The following is a 15,791-nucleotide window of genomic DNA, read 5'->3' as shown; positions in this document are numbered from 1 at the left end:
CCACACTTGTAGGTGATTCCAATAGCTGGTGCCGAAGACCTGGGAAATGACCAAATGGAGACCGCTACGTGATGGTCAAATCTTCACTTTGGGGGAAAAAAAAGGTGTGACGCAATTCTAAGAGTTGTAGATGAACTCTCCGTTGGAGAAACGGATAAATTCACAATATGTCATTGTAAATGGGAGGATGAATAAGAACACAAAAAAAAGTTTTGTCTGATAAACCCACATATACTTTTACGATGACGCAGTGGAGGCCCAAGGTTAGCGTGACAGAATGCACTTTAAAGCAGTAAATCAAAACCGAGACCCTGATTTCGCTCGGTTTTTAAAACGAAAGCGAAACGCGCAACAAGAAATGCAACCGAATCTGAACAGAAAATGTTTCCCAGATAAACGAGAATGCTTTTATCCTGTGCTTTAGTGAGGAAATTCCCTCACCTGGATATATTAAAAGATGCTGAATCAAAAACAAAATATCAGTTACTGGTTGGTACAGTAGAAAAAGGCGGTTTTATCCAAATGCAGAACGCAGAAATAAATTTACTAGATAAGATCACAATCTGAAAGATTGGTTATGTAAACTTAGATCCTGCAAGTCAGATTCTGAGCTAAGTTAGGAAACAAAAAGGATAAGTTCTGCACTAGAATACATACCTCCAGTTTGGATACAAGAGAATTAGAAAAAATGTTTTAACAATGAAGAACATCACATTAAAGCTACCCAAATAAAGAATTCCTTATATTTGGCAGTAAACAAAAAAAGGAAGCAACGTGACAAAGAGGATAGCAGAGATGACAAGATAAATAGAATAGAAAATAATAAGTTTGATATTTTGCTCATAAGTACCTGACATTTTTTTCGGTCAAATGACACAGAATTTACAGTTTAATATCATACAGTAGGGGAGGCCTGACATTTTACTGGAAATGAAGAATTGTTTGCTTTTGTTTTGAAACTCTTTGAGAGCTTGTCTGGCTCCTGCTTCATTTTTTCTGTCCAGCACACCAGTAAATGGTTAAATAAGTTCAACTGCAAACAGAAAACTTTAAAGAAATATTTGGCGTCAATAATTTTCAGTTGCAATGACAAACTTGTGCTTCTTTAATCATCACTGAGGCTTCTTCTGGACCTACACATTTTCATATCCCAGTTGAATCTATTTTTTCTCCGGAAAAGTACAGTATACTCAAACAAAGACCTATTTTAACCTGCCAAAGTAGTAGTAGTCAGTATACTATTACCACTTAAAGAAGCAGGACTGGCAGTGAAAGTCAGGTTTCTCTCTAAAGAAATGATGTCAAGAAACATCTTTTGTGATGGAGTCCTGAGAGTAACAGACCTTTGTACAGAAAATACCGACACACTGCAGTCAAGCCATCATTAGCAAGGAAGTGTGAGCATTAAACTCCCTTTACTAATAATAAATGCTGAAAGAAGCTAAAAAATATATATTTTCCTTCAGCATCCTCTGCAAAGCATGAATAGTAAGTTTCTGTTTCAACATATTTGTCTTTTTTCTGAAATTAGTGCTTATACTGTAGTTGCTGTTATACAGCTGTCAGGAAAGTGCAGTTCAGCTAAAAATACCATATAGTATTTTATAAAATATGTTTAACTCAACGAGTTAAATAGATTAAATTGATTAATTTTCTTTCTAACCTTTCTTACTCTTTGATGTATGTATTTAATTTGAAAAGCGACTACAATTTACTCAAATGAAGAAATCCAGCAATTATCCAATGACAAATTTTAAAAAGAGAAAACAATTCAGTACAGCCAAGTAAATACCACATACTGTAACTGGAGCAAGGCATAGTAATTAATTCATTTTCTCCTTAGAATTCCTTAGAATTGCCCAAAACTGTAGAAATTAGAAAAGAGACAAGCAACGTGGAAAACTAGTCATATTTTCACTGCTTCTTTGGAGAGTAAATCATACACACTAAACCTCACATTGCTTTTTAAGTTGTCTTCACCCTTGTAAATACAAACATTGGCAACTAACACAATGAACAACAGTATTTTAACATAAAGACAGTTATATTGTAAGGCAGGGATGTACAGTGTTCCCTTGAATAAAAAAAGTACCTTCTGTTTCGAAGGCTTGTCATCTTAAATTACAATTTCTTGCGGTCCAATTCAGTGACACAGAAAGCTATAAAGGTAGTCAATTAAATTTTAATCAAGAACAATTTAACTTCCCACACTGGTGAAGAGAGCTGAGGAAAAAGGCACAATTGGAAGAGACAGCCTTCTCACAAAACAATTTAAAGTTCAAGTCCAGGGCAAAGAGTCATGACATCACCCAAAACCTTCCAAAGGGGAGAGAAAAAAAAGGCCAAGAGTCTCAGTGACCTTTTTGACAAACCCGCGATACTTTTTTAACACAACAACAACCACAAAAAAAAGGCATCCCTTGGGAAGGCTGCGGGAATCAAATGTCCAGTTTATTTTCTAATTGAAATCATCCGCAGAATACACTTAATTTAAGAAACTCTGGCTCTCCTGTGGCAGCTCTGAATTTGAGCGAATCAAGGGCATCTTTCAGAACAGCCCGGTTATCTGACGCAGCACCAGTGCTGTCATGTTATCTGAGACAAGGAGCTCCCAGCTAGCCAGCCAGCTCAGGCCGTGGTTCCCCAGGACAGGCGTTATCAGACAGCACCCATGCGGCACTCACCCCTGCTGCTCATCAATTATACAGACCTTCTCTCAGATAGCCAGAGGACACTCAGCCTGCACGCACGCAACCGTCGCCGCACTTCAAGGTGTAACCACGGCAGACACAAGGTGGTAAAGAGTCTGGCCCGCCCCTTCATCTTGTGACACAAACACTACACTCTGGTGAATGTTGCACAATGGCTTATTATGACACATTTAAACCACTGGCATGGCACCACAGCCATTGAGTCACACAGTGATACAATGCAGGGGGAGCCTTCCCATGTGGCCTAGAGGCAAAGGCTGAAATTTCAGACAAGACCGCAGAGAACGGCTGCCGAAAAGGCACCAATTTCACACCGATCAGGAAAACTTTGAAATCCCTGCCAACCTGCAATTCCAAAACAGGCTCCCACCTTTCCTGAATTCATCGTGTAGAAAAACAGTGCAAGAGCTGGTCTCAATACCTCATACTAAGAAGGAGGTGAGCAGCAATTTAAATTTCATTTGGCAAAAAAACAAAGAAAATGGCACTTTTCTGTCACAAAAAATCCATTTTGAGACTTATTTAAGAGATGTGCAGCTCGACAAGATACTAGCGAAACAAATTTCACCGTAACTCTGGAAGGATAAAAAAAACAGGAATTGGGTTGCGACTATATTTAGCAGGGTGCAGAGACCATAACTTCCAGTATGTAAATACACATATTATAGTTATTTACATGATAAATATCTTGAATTACAGTAAAGAGTATCCTAGAAAAATTACCATAATGATGTCTCCTTGGGGATCTGAAATTGCCCTTGGAAAGTGGTTGTGTCAACAGGATTTGTTTATCTGTACACATATTACTGTACACACACACACTTTTGATTTATATAATTAGGTAAATTACAGGGTTTAAAACAAACAGGAGGGATGATGGACAATATGCTTCGGAAAAAGTAGTTGTTAACTCACTTGCTTCTAAAGACTGTCACCAGTGCCTGGCAGACAAGACTGTTCAACTGGATAAATAATGGCAAAAGAAAACAATGCATTTTACTCAAGCTGAAAGCATTGCTAGAATAGTTTTTTTTCCTAAACACGCATTAAAACTCATTTCAAGATTCCTGCAGTTCTCACCCCTGGACCTGGGGCCCCTAAATCTAATAGTTTGTGTTCCAGCTTTGCTTTCAGGTACACAGTTGTACACTTAACTGACCTAAAAACAGGACTCATTTTAACACTACTGTATAATCCTTGGGAGTCTTAAGAATGCTGGAGTTCTGTCTGTTAACTACTGCATTTCAACAGCAACTTCAGATCTTTCAAGTAAAAAAAATCAATTTGCAAAGGCTCCAATCAAGCAACGTGGTACCTCTAATTAAGGATTTGATTAAGTAAAGAGCTGGAGAGGTTTCAAGAGTCCCAGGACATGGTTAGGGCTTAATATGTAAAAAATTAGAGTGACGAACCTGAGCTGCACTTGTTACACCTATTATACCAAGGGGTCTATAGTGAGAACTGCTCAGCTTCAGACACTATCAAGGTAGAGACTTCGTACAATTTACACAGTGAAGGGTTCACAGACCCTTAGGATATGTAGTTCTCAAAGGCCTTTACAGGACAGAAGCCTTCAATGCCGTAATGTGTCAGGGGATGTGACAATTTAATGGAAAGGGCCCTTTTTCACTCAGTGCTTTAAGGGAATGGTGACCAATGAAACGTTACTTAAGCTCTGAAGAAGGTTCCTAAAATATCGTCTTCCTGCTTGTGTTTCTGCCTTGTATTTGTACCACTTACTTTATAAAAGGTCTTGTAATTCCATGTCTTGAGTTTTGTTGCAAGCCTTGCTACTGAACAGACTTTTGCTAATATTCAACAGAAACCAGCTCTTTTTAGTTCACAAATTTCTGAAAAATAGAATAGAATTATTTAAATTTAAATATTTTTTAAATGAAAAAAAATTACAGGGATGTCTTGAGGTCTCGTGAAACTCTCAGGCTCAAAATGCCTCCATTATAATTTCACTTCACAGACAATATTATCTACTATACAGGTTAACCATGCACATATCTACTGCCACACAATCACTGTCCTGTTTCATAGAAAAGCTTACTTTTACAAAACTATTGTCTTACTCCAAGCCTTCTCCAAAAGTCTCAGTTTCTTTAATATATTAGATTAATTAGGCCTGAACACTAGAGTTCTGGAAGGTAATTTGAAGCAACGGAATAAGAATTTTTCCTGTGTATAAAGTGCCAATGTTTTAGTGATGACAACTGAAGAGCCTAATGAAATTCAAGGAATTGTGTTTGCGCATCTCTGTTTAATGTCAGTCACTGCCCTGAGCAAATGCTTATCATCAACAATTACAGGAGGTGAGCTGAACAGATTCATGGTCAGGTTCAAAAGACCTGCTTGCCAAAGTGGTCAGTGAATTCAAATAGATATTTTTGCTACATTATACACCTATTAAATTAATCATTAAAAAGTTAGTTGAACCAATGTACATACATGGAATAAATTGCAAACTTGTGTCTGTGCAGAGATGCAGCCTTTATTTAAAACTGACATTTACATTTAAAACAATGCAGTTACTTTCTAACAGGCACTGTAGAGTAATGGCCAGAACTGTGGACTCTTAACCAGACAGTTGTGGGCTCAATTATCCGCTACAGTACATACATTATTGATATCCTTGATTAGAAACCAGGACCAGCTGTTAAGTGCTCGGCTTCAATGCAGGCTTCAGTTTCTGACACTACTGTCTTTCATTAACAACCTTCTTGTTGTTAACATCTCATCCAACTAATGTAAATTATGAATTCGCCGAGAGGGCCTAAACTTGATCAGTTATTCTAGAACTTTAAGAACCACTAATTTACAATGTGCAACATTGCTTGAGCCCTGCCTGATTTCCTTTAATACAGTAGAAAAACATAAATGTATGACATTTCTCATTGGAATGCAAGCTGTGAGTCACTGCTGTCCTCTTTAGCTGCAACTCTCTATAGAATAATCCCCCTACGCCACTGTATCACTCAATATGCCTCATTAAAGAGTAGAAAGCACAGGAATGGCATTTTGATGAATTCAATGTGACCTTTCCACAATGTTAACAATCTTTCCTGTGTTTCCCCATTTTTACCCCTTTCAGTATTGGTATCTAATGAGCGGTTGCCACTTTGTGGTCAGTCATTTTGGGCCTGTCCTTCTCTCCATGATTAAGAACTACCTGACTGCTGAACAGAAGCCCATCAGAAAGGTCAGAAACAAATGATGAGAAGGGCTTTCGGGTGTTGTGAATCATTCCAAAAAGGAAGCAATACGAATGCTGCAGAAACATGCGTTATTTTTATTAAACATTTTGAAACAGCAAATGCACCAAAGCCGTAGACAGGATCTCAATTTTGATAACAAGACTGTTGAAATCCACCTAGGAAAAATGTAGACTAGCTCTGTGATACATTTATTAGTACAGAAAGCCTAATAAATGAACTCATTAAATAACAATTAAGAAACTAAGGCTTTCTACCATTTTCTCCCTCAAAAAACAGATTATCCTTTCCGACAAAAAAAGGCTTACTGCCCTGTCTTTCTCACACCTGAAGAAGGCTCCATGGCTGAAACATTGTGTTTTCTTTCTTCTCTTTTCAGCATGGAATAAACCTATTACTGGTTCCGAATAAAATAATGTAAATTTGTATAAATGGCTTCATTTCTCTGCAAAAATTCACTGGAACGAAATTTAAAATAATATGAAGTGTGTGAAGGGAAGAACATTAGATTGTACTGAGGCATTCATATAATTCCCTTGATTATGATTCATTGCCATTAGATTGTTCTTTGTTGCTAATTTTCATCCATTATCTTAAAGGATCTTCTCCACTTTTTCATCTGTCTCTGATAAATCTTCAATGTTCCAGCCTGCTGCGGCCAGGGCTCCAGTAGAAAATGAGCTCCTATAATTATGTCCTCTTAGAACTAATGGCATTTATCTCATGATCTCGGGGAATACGCATCCGTAAACCTGATTGGTTCAGAAGGGAAGGCAACTTTAGAATGGGTCCTGATCCACAATGGGCTCCGTCTCGGCTACATTTTCATTCATCCATCCATCCATTTTCTAACCATTTTATCCAATACGGGATCGCTGAGGAGCCAGAGCTTAACCTGGCAAGCAACAGGCACAAGGTAGGATACATCCTGGATGGGACACCAGTCCATCATAGGCCACGCACAGACACACACACTCACACCAGGGATAGCTTTCCAGAAGCCAACCAGCACATCTTTGGACTGTGGGAGAAAACCCACACGAACACAGGGAGAACTTACAAAACGCCACACAGAGAGCACCCTAGGAATTGAACCCAGAACCCCAGCGCTGCAAGGCAGCTAGGCTAACCGGTGTGCCATCATCCCACTCTCTTTTTTACTCGCTTTAAAGTTTATTTTGTATGCCACACATTTCACAACGCAAAGACATTTCAGTGTCTAAAAGTATGCCCTAAGCTGCAAAAAAACTAGAGGGAATCCAACACAATAAACACTACATATGAAACACTGTCACTGTAGGAATATCTGTCAGAGAGTTGGGCCCACCATTTTATGGGATAGCCTTCATAATACCTGTGCATTGCCAGGCATGTACTGTATGGCGCAATCAGAATACCATCAGCCTTTAAGGTCTACAAATTCAACTCCAGTCTATGTCTACAAACAATATATAGATGGTTGCACTCTTACTCTGAACATGCAGTTCCATTTTTCGAAAATTTGCACCCTTGCAAATTTCAAATGTCGCCACCATTTGGAAACACCACAAGGACTGGACCTCACTGAGGTACTGACTGCTGATCCACAGGGAATTTCACACGGTCGCATTCCTTCGTCTTCAGCAGAGAGCCCCCCTAAAATAAGGCCAGCAGAGGACTCAATGGGGAGAAGCACATTCAGCCACAGGCTTTTCAGAGTCGAGCGATTAACTAACACGGCTGAAGGGCCCCTCCTCTGAAGCGCAAGGAGCGGTGAAGAGGCAGTAGCACTGAAGGGGAGATCGAGGCACACCTGAGTCGGCAGTTTGATGGGATTCTAGCCCCAAAAAAAAGAGCTGCCCAATGACGTTCTTACTATTTTAACTTGGCTGCTCACGTCCGCCTTTTAAGGCATGACTGAGCTCAAAATGAAAAAGTAGGCCAAGGAAACAGATGGTTAAAGGTTAGGCTTTTGGATTCAGGGCACATCCCAAAAACAGTACAAAGAAGACTGATGTGCTAAACATTACAATAATGAGACAAGGCACTTGCAGATGCTCCAGAAAGTGTCCTTTATGATGGCATGTATCACACACCTTCTAAGAACAGGAACCCAGCATTTACGTGCTCTCTATATCATTTAGCCAGCTTTAGTGCGAGCGTGGGCAGCATGGTACCGCAGTGGTTAGCGCTACCTGGGTTCAATTCCTGGGGTGCTATCTGTGTGGAGTTTACATGTTCTCCTTGTATTCTTATAACTTTCCTCCAGGTGCTCTGTTTTTTCCCCCCCCACAGTCCAAAGACATAGTGGTAGGTTAACTGTCTTTTGGGAAAATTGATCGTGGTGTGAGTGTGTGCATGTTTGTGTCCATGTGTCTGCCTTGTGATGGACTGGCATATTATCCGGTGTGTATCCTGCCTTGGCGCCCGTTACTTTCCGGGATAGACTCCTGCTTCCTCACAAACCTGAATTGGATAAAGAGGTTATAAAATAGATTGATGGATAGTATGAGTGTCCTTACAGATGAGTACCTTGGTATTGTAATGGCTGAACATTTGTGAAAGCACCTTTGTATACCAGTTAAAGACATTATTGAACATTCGCTAATGCAAAATTATCTAATGGTCCCAAAATAATATGCATTCATATGTACATCTATTGGGTGCAATATAGAAATAGCACTGATACTTACTGATCACAGTCAAATGATTTTGATACAAATCAACAAAACATCAGGTTGTGATCTGAACTGGGATTTTCACAGACTTGCTCTGCAGAAAAACAATGGCAGGTATAATTCAGATATTTTCCCCTCCGACGTTTTACTTGTGGGAAATAATTGATTTTTCTCTTCAATCAATAACTTTATAGCTTCCATGTTCACAACCTGGAGGTAAAATCCACTTCAGACATGGTATAATTCACTGGTCTAGATATGCACTTGGGCCAGGTAAACGTTCATGAAATCTCCTGTTCTTCCAGAAAAACACCACAGTAAGCTACAAGAATTACAGAGGTACAAAACTCCACATTCATTCCTATACCTTGCGAGTCAATTCCTTCTCATTGACCATCTGAGGACATTCATATCATTACAATATGAGAAGAAAATGTTTTTTCCCCAACTCACAGAGAGCTAGATATTGACCCGAGCTGACATTTAATTTATAATGCACTATGAATAAAACTTGGGGTCTCCCATTTGATAGTCTTCCATAACGCGTATTGACAGTAGACCTCTTGCTGATCTTTTCACCTGCCTGCCCCACTGATGACTTCAATTTTAACCATCTGAAAAAATGGAATAAAGAAATAGCATGGAGGTGACATGCATGCCTGACATCAGTCCCAAGATCGTTATTTCCAGTGTTATTAATCAATAAAAAAATCTCCTTCCTGCCCCCATCGCTTTTGAGCTATGTGCACATTTTTAAGAAACAAATGCATATCCATGAGTTTTTAACACTAAAGCAGACTCTTCATCATTCACTCTAGGTAGCTACAGTATAACTCTTTAGCCTGTGCCACTGTGAATCCGAGACATTACAGCCACTCTGTGATATTCTGTTCATCCTGAGCCTCGTACAAAAACCAAATAAGTTTGTAAAATATAAAATGGTAGAAAAATATCCTACTGATGCTAATAATACCATAAATTGTAGCATATGAAATTAACACAAAATTCCTTTCATCCTAACAGAGGAGATAATTTAAAAACAAAAACATAAGCCACATTCATTAATTCCTTCACAGTTCACCTTCTACACACAGAGTAAGAAACCCAACAGGACTTAACGGTGCAGTTTGCATGTATTCTCCTGGGCACACTTCAGACGAAAAAAAAAACAGCCTCTTTTTTCTTCTCACAGCACTGCAAATTTGAAAAACATGAATGCAGTCACCCACACACTTATTATGTCAGTCAAGTGTTAGCCTTGCTATTTTCAACAAAACTGCTATTAGGTTCCTTACTCTCTATATACAGTTTAATATAATAACTTTAGTTACATAAGTTCAGGAACAGAGTTGGGTACAATTACCTTTAAAAAGAGAAGCAAGAGGGATTACTATTTTTTAAACTGATATGAAAATAAAAATTATTTAAGAGATGATGGGGTACTCTGCATAGACACTGTACATGTATTACATAAAAGTAGTCGACATAAAATTGAAATACTGATGTAAAATCAATTAAAAGGCATTGGACCACCATGTGCGACCAGTGTAGCCCATCTGCTCTATGACACAAAGGCTACCAGCATCAGGAATTCGACAGGAGGTCAATCAAATCAGGCTTGTTAATGGAGGTTCTGAATTCTGTCCCAGGCGACTTTCCAGAATAACCCATAAATGCTTGTGTTCAGATCTGGTGACTGAGAAGATCATGACGTGGTTAACATCAGTGTCATGCTCATCAAACCACTGGACAACCACATGTGCTCTGTGATGGGCTTATTGGCATCCTGGAAGACACCCCTCTTGGCAGAAAAGAAACACTGCAGCATGAGGTGAAGATGTTCACTCAGTACCATTAATTAGAAATGATCATGGACCTTGACTTCTGAGGGAATGAGAGCACCCAAACTATGTCAGAAAAATGCATCCTACAACATTACAGAAACCACCAGAACCCTTCAGTGCACCACTGCCAAGTGTGATAAGTGTTTTGTTTTTTTCTGATGGAGATCCATGTAATTTCAGAAGTGCAACCTGATTGTTGTATCCTGCTCTGTGGAGTTATTGGTGGGCTGCTTCTGCTGAAACTGGCTGCTTGCACCCAGTGTTGAAATTTGCAGTTAGTTGTGCTGCAGTTCAAATCAAGGTGCAGATACCACAGTCCACACACTTTCATCCTCTGCTGCCCTAAGCTGTGGATGTCCTTCCCTCGGACATCAATGTCAACATCACCTTAGGAACCGCTACATTCCTCAAATTGACATTACCGAAGCTCCAGCCAAACACACCCCAATAGTCACCACTCTTTCAAAGTCTCTGAGCTCTCCTCTTGCTATCATGCTGGCCAGAATTAGAGACAACCAGGTCTGTCCAGCATTTTATACATGACACAAAAAACCCTGGGATATTTACTTAACACTGGAGTCACGCCTGAATGGAAGCCCTTGCTTTCAATAAACTCAGTGTCCCTCATTTTACTAGACGTTTCCAACTGACTACTTTTCAAAATTACCCCCCCTCCCAACTTGCTATTCATCCATTACAACAGCAATTTGAAACTGGAATGTTTTAATATTTGTACTGTAATTCTGATATCTGTCAACTAATTTGATTTTTTATAGTAATTTATATTCTTTTTAGTTTTGAGGTCAGACTCATCTCAATTCCACTAATGTATGTTTACACAGTTTAAATCTGGGGTGAAAGTACACTCGAATGAGTGCAACTCATTTTGGGATGCCATGAGGAATTCACCATGCACTGTAATCCATCCTTTTCTTCTGCTGTAATTTCTTTATTGTGAACAGTCCTATATGATACGCAACTTTTCCATGGCCAGTAATTTCTGGTTTTGGCAAATTCAGTAAGATATAACTTTTACAAAACTGATTAAGAAAAACATTGGACAGTGGTCTCGATTAAGAAACGACGTAAAACGGATACCTGGTGCAGCAGCATGGAAACTGCATGGTTCTCCACGAGAATTTCTAGAACTACAGGAAACTCTGGATGCTAATAAAATCACAAAACTGACATTTCAAGCCAAAAAAATGACATGAACATCTGGTGATGTTTAAACTTAATATGCCTTAGCCACAGCTTTTGAAAAAACATTCAAACAATTCATATTTCTAATCACTTTCCATACTCCCATGACACTTTAGGTAAAGAGGGGCGTCCTGTTCTCGGTGTTAAATGCACTTCCACATACATGCCATTTGTGTCTTCTGGTTCTGTGAAGTACAGGAATTCAGGAAGACATGTGGAGTCCCTGTTTTAAGGAAAGAAAAGCCCTGGGAGCTTAATCCTAATTCTGCCCTTAGTGCTGCTCTGCCTGTTGCACACAGCATCTCGGGGAATCTTGTCACAGTCAGCTAGTGACACGACTCAGGCTCCAGCCTGTGACCCCGAGACTTTTGAGCTCAACCTTCCTGTGAGTGAGCGCTTTTACCAGGTGGCTTTTACTCGGCAGCCTCCGAATTACGTGTCCAGTCATTCCTGACTAGAAAATGTTAACTTATAAGCAGAGATATTTGAATTGAGATGCTGACGCACCTCAGTAAAGCATGAAGCGACGTGGAATTTTAAATATTACCTATTAAAAACTCCTTGACTTAGAACCATTATTGAGGTATCATCATACACTGCATTGACTGTATATGAATTTAAAGGCACACAGATTTACAGTATTCACTTTTTAAATAAAAAAAGAATTGTCTTAAGATGTCATCCCATGGATCATTCTTGTGTAAAATCTAGCTTCGAGCTCCCTCAGTTTTAAGAGCGGTCACACCATTAAACAAGGTGTTGCATCTCATTTAGTTTATTATTGTAAAATCTGGAAGGATATTAGTAAATGAGGCAAAGGGATGCAAGACACCAGTGACAAAATCACATACCTTCTCTCCCACTACAAAAGGACATACTGTAAGAACAGAAGAACAGTAACAAATGAGAGAAGGCCTTTCCGCCCGTCTAGCCTGTTTGGTAGTTAGTAGCTAACTGATTCAAGAATCTCACCCAGACGTTTCTTTAATGAAACCAACATATTGTATCGGCTTCAATCACACTGCTGGGTGGCTCGTTCCATGCTCCTACTAGCTTTTGTGTAAAGCAGTGACTCTTATTCTTGCTTTTAAATGCACTTCCACAAACGCTGAAAGGCCTCCTCTCATTTTCAGACTGGGTAGGACATTTGGATTTTACAAGCTAAATGATGCCTACACTGTATAAGCTTTTCCGTGGAAGTTTAAAGGCGTGTACTGTAGGCCGAGAAGCAAGTCTTTGGTATTTAAATTACAGTACAAAAATACACATGCAAAAAAGGTTTCTTCGGCCCTGCCTAAACCCTAGTTTAACCAGCACAGCAAAACAGAATCGTGAACTGAACTTTCTTGCAGACAGTTGTAGTGACAGTGCATGCTGCACAAATCAGGTCTCCAGCAGATAGTTTCCCTAGCTGCCAGATTGGATTACTCTCTTGCCCTGATAATTTATTGTGCTTTCAACCAATGCAATAATTCAGGAGCCCTCCTCCCACGCTACATGCTGACAGTCTTAACCTTTCACCCCCCAACCTTCTGATGAGGCTGAAGTGCCCGGTCAATGTTGAATGTCTACAAGGTTAACAACTTTCACTTAGGAGGACATTTTAACCCCTCATCTGTCACGCAGCCAGCAGGTCCTCAAATCATTCTGTCACCAGAAAGCCCAGCTGTGTAGTACAAATTCCACAACACAGTCTTGCAAACGTCAGCTTTTTAAAAAATTTCCCTCAAACCTTTAAAAAATTATCGAACATGCCAACATTACATAAACAGAAAAAAAACTAAATATACGTCAACTTTTCTCAATGAATATGAAACGTTCAGAATCAGAGGCAATTAATTCTTTCTAGAATTAATTTAAGGTTGTTTTTTTTTCTAGCAAACAAGGAATACAGTGGTTAAAGCTGGGTTAAAACCTAGCTCATTTTTGAACGATTCCCATCAGCTGCAGCTGTTGCTATGAAACTCAAATAAGGCGTGCGGCTTGTGAGCAGTGTGACAGAACCGCACGCACACCAACGGAAACGAGTCAGAGACCCAAAGCCATGTGTTTGTTGTTTTTATTTTGGTGATCAGCACTGCGGGCTCGTTCTTACCTTCCACCCGGCCGAGCTGTTGCTGTCGCCTTTATCCTTAAAGTACGGGACACACCTGACCATCCAGTCGTAGATCTGGGACAAGGTGAGCCTCTTGTCCGGCGTGCTCTCTATGGCTTTGGTTATCAGGTCTGCGTACGACAGGTTGCCCCAGGCGTTCCGGCGTGAGGAGGACTTCCTCGGCTGCTGGGACCCCAGGCTGCCGCTGGAGCCGCTTCCAGCCGTGCCCGGGGACTGGGAAGAGAGCGGGGACCCTGCGTTCTCCTGGCCAGTCGCCGCTGCACCTATCGCGTCCACTAAGAGGGCGCTTGGACTGTTTTGGTCTTCCCTTGTCGTGCTGGTGTTGCTCAGGGTGCCATTGGCATTGATGGTCATAGAATTGGCAGTGTCGTCCTCATCGTCCTCTTCCTCCGGGATAATGTCCGTGTCAGTGGCTTCGGGCTTCTCCACATTGGACTGCAAGTCAGGTCGGGGTAAAGGCCAAGTGCAGGACCTTGGCCTCTTCTGTGGCTCGAAATCAGGGTCTATCTCAACGTCCAGCGGGGAAAGAGGGTCAGGGGGAGGTGCTTCTGCCATCTTTTCTTGCTCTCTCGTTAGTCCCTGCCACAAAACGATCACTCAACAAATCACTACAGGATGCCTGTCAAAGTCGCATTCCATGAATGCGTTTCACACATTAGAAGTTGCGTTCACGGGGAAAGTAAACGTAAATTTAAAGCCTAACGAAATGCAAGTTCTAAATAAAAAAACTCGGTTGTGAATAATAAAAAGAGGCGATTTGTTTTAAAAAATGCAAATTGGATAAAGCAAAATATTTTTTTCCCAGTAAGTTTCTTCCAGCTTGAGGCGTTCTTCATCACCATACCCACATCCAATGTTAAATCCCATATGCTTAGTGTGGTGTAATTGCAGTACGGCTGCAAACCACAGGTATATCCCAGGATGATCTCGAGTTATTCCGCTAGGTGTTCGCTGTGCAAATTAATATTTACAGGCCAGACACTGTACTTCTCTGGATCCAATGAGTACTACGGCGTATACCACCAAAGAGTCAGTCCTCGTAGTAAAGAAAAGAAGGATCCAACGTCGTACCAATGCGATTTAACTACAAATCTTCTCCGCACCTCAGCACCGTACAGAAAACAAATATGTAATGTACATTTAAAAAATAAATTACAATTGCGTCTGTCTTTGCTGGTCCGTATTTATTCAAAGATCCATTCTTCAGGCTCCAGGTAGACTGCAACGCTGAAAATCGCTTTGGGAAAAAATAACAGTAAAAAACCCAAGATTACTGCCAGCACATTCCTATTCCTCCTACCGCTGCCATCTTGACAATTTCCCCTTCACTCAAGTCCTTTTTAATAACTAGACAGGAGAAGGACACCCGCTTCCCTGACAGTTTTGCATTTAAAAAACGAATATAAAAAAAAATGCAAACATCTCCTCTTCTCGCATTTCGGAGGACGTCAACCACAGCTTCATACACAGATGCGAATTCACAGTGGCAGTACACTGCACCCCCTACCACTTACGTACATCATTATCCTACTCCACATTCCGTCTCCTGACAGCCTGCTGCAAAATCTAACTTATACAGCACAGATAGTGAGACTCAGCCTAACCCCAGCACTAAAAAGACCTGCCCCCTGGATTCCACGGAAGGCATCGCCTTTTAAAGAGACAAGGTGCCAAATGTACAGTACGGGCTGATTACAGAACAAGTTGGGACATGCGCAGATTCTCCACATGCTTCGGTGGTCATTTGTCTTTCACGGTCAAGTCAACGTGTCACAAGGATTGTTACTTCTTTTTAGATTTTCCAGGCAAGCCTATAGTAAGTCTTGTGCGTGAATGTCAAAGGAAACAGTTTCAATGCGGGATGTTTCGTGGATGTGACGTTATTTTCATGATGCAGTCATACATGAACGGATTTTAGAGACATATATACCTTTCCACTTTTTAAGAGTTTTGCTAATTGAGAGGAAAAGAAAGAAATCCAATTTGTTTTTGGTGTTTAGGGTGTAGGATCACTAAACATTGTCTATGTTGCATTTTTTTGT

At 40.3% G+C, this 15,791-nt stretch overlaps 1 protein-coding gene across 1 annotated transcript in view; it reads right to left on the bottom strand.

Moving 5' to 3' along the window:
- The window catches only part of foxo3b (forkhead box O3b), an 82,601-nt gene extending 67,272 nt beyond the window's left edge, over positions 1-15,329 (bottom strand). The window contains exon 1 of the mRNA XM_088932070.1: positions 13,729-15,329. Within this exon, the coding sequence (XP_088788196.1) occupies positions 13,729-14,304 (576 nt within the window). The 5' untranslated portion in view covers positions 14,305-15,329. The remainder of the gene's footprint in view (positions 1-13,728) is intronic.
- Positions 15,330-15,791: the final 462 nt, after the last annotated feature.

Source organism: Atractosteus spatula, chromosome 2 (genome assembly GCF_055471065.1).
Source record: "Atractosteus spatula isolate fAtrSpa1 chromosome 2, fAtrSpa1.hap1, whole genome shotgun sequence".
Taxonomy (NCBI): Eukaryota; Metazoa; Chordata; class Actinopteri; order Semionotiformes; family Lepisosteidae; genus Atractosteus; species Atractosteus spatula.
Note: the sequence above shows the minus strand (reverse complement) of the source record. Positions and strands in the feature narration are given on the sequence as shown.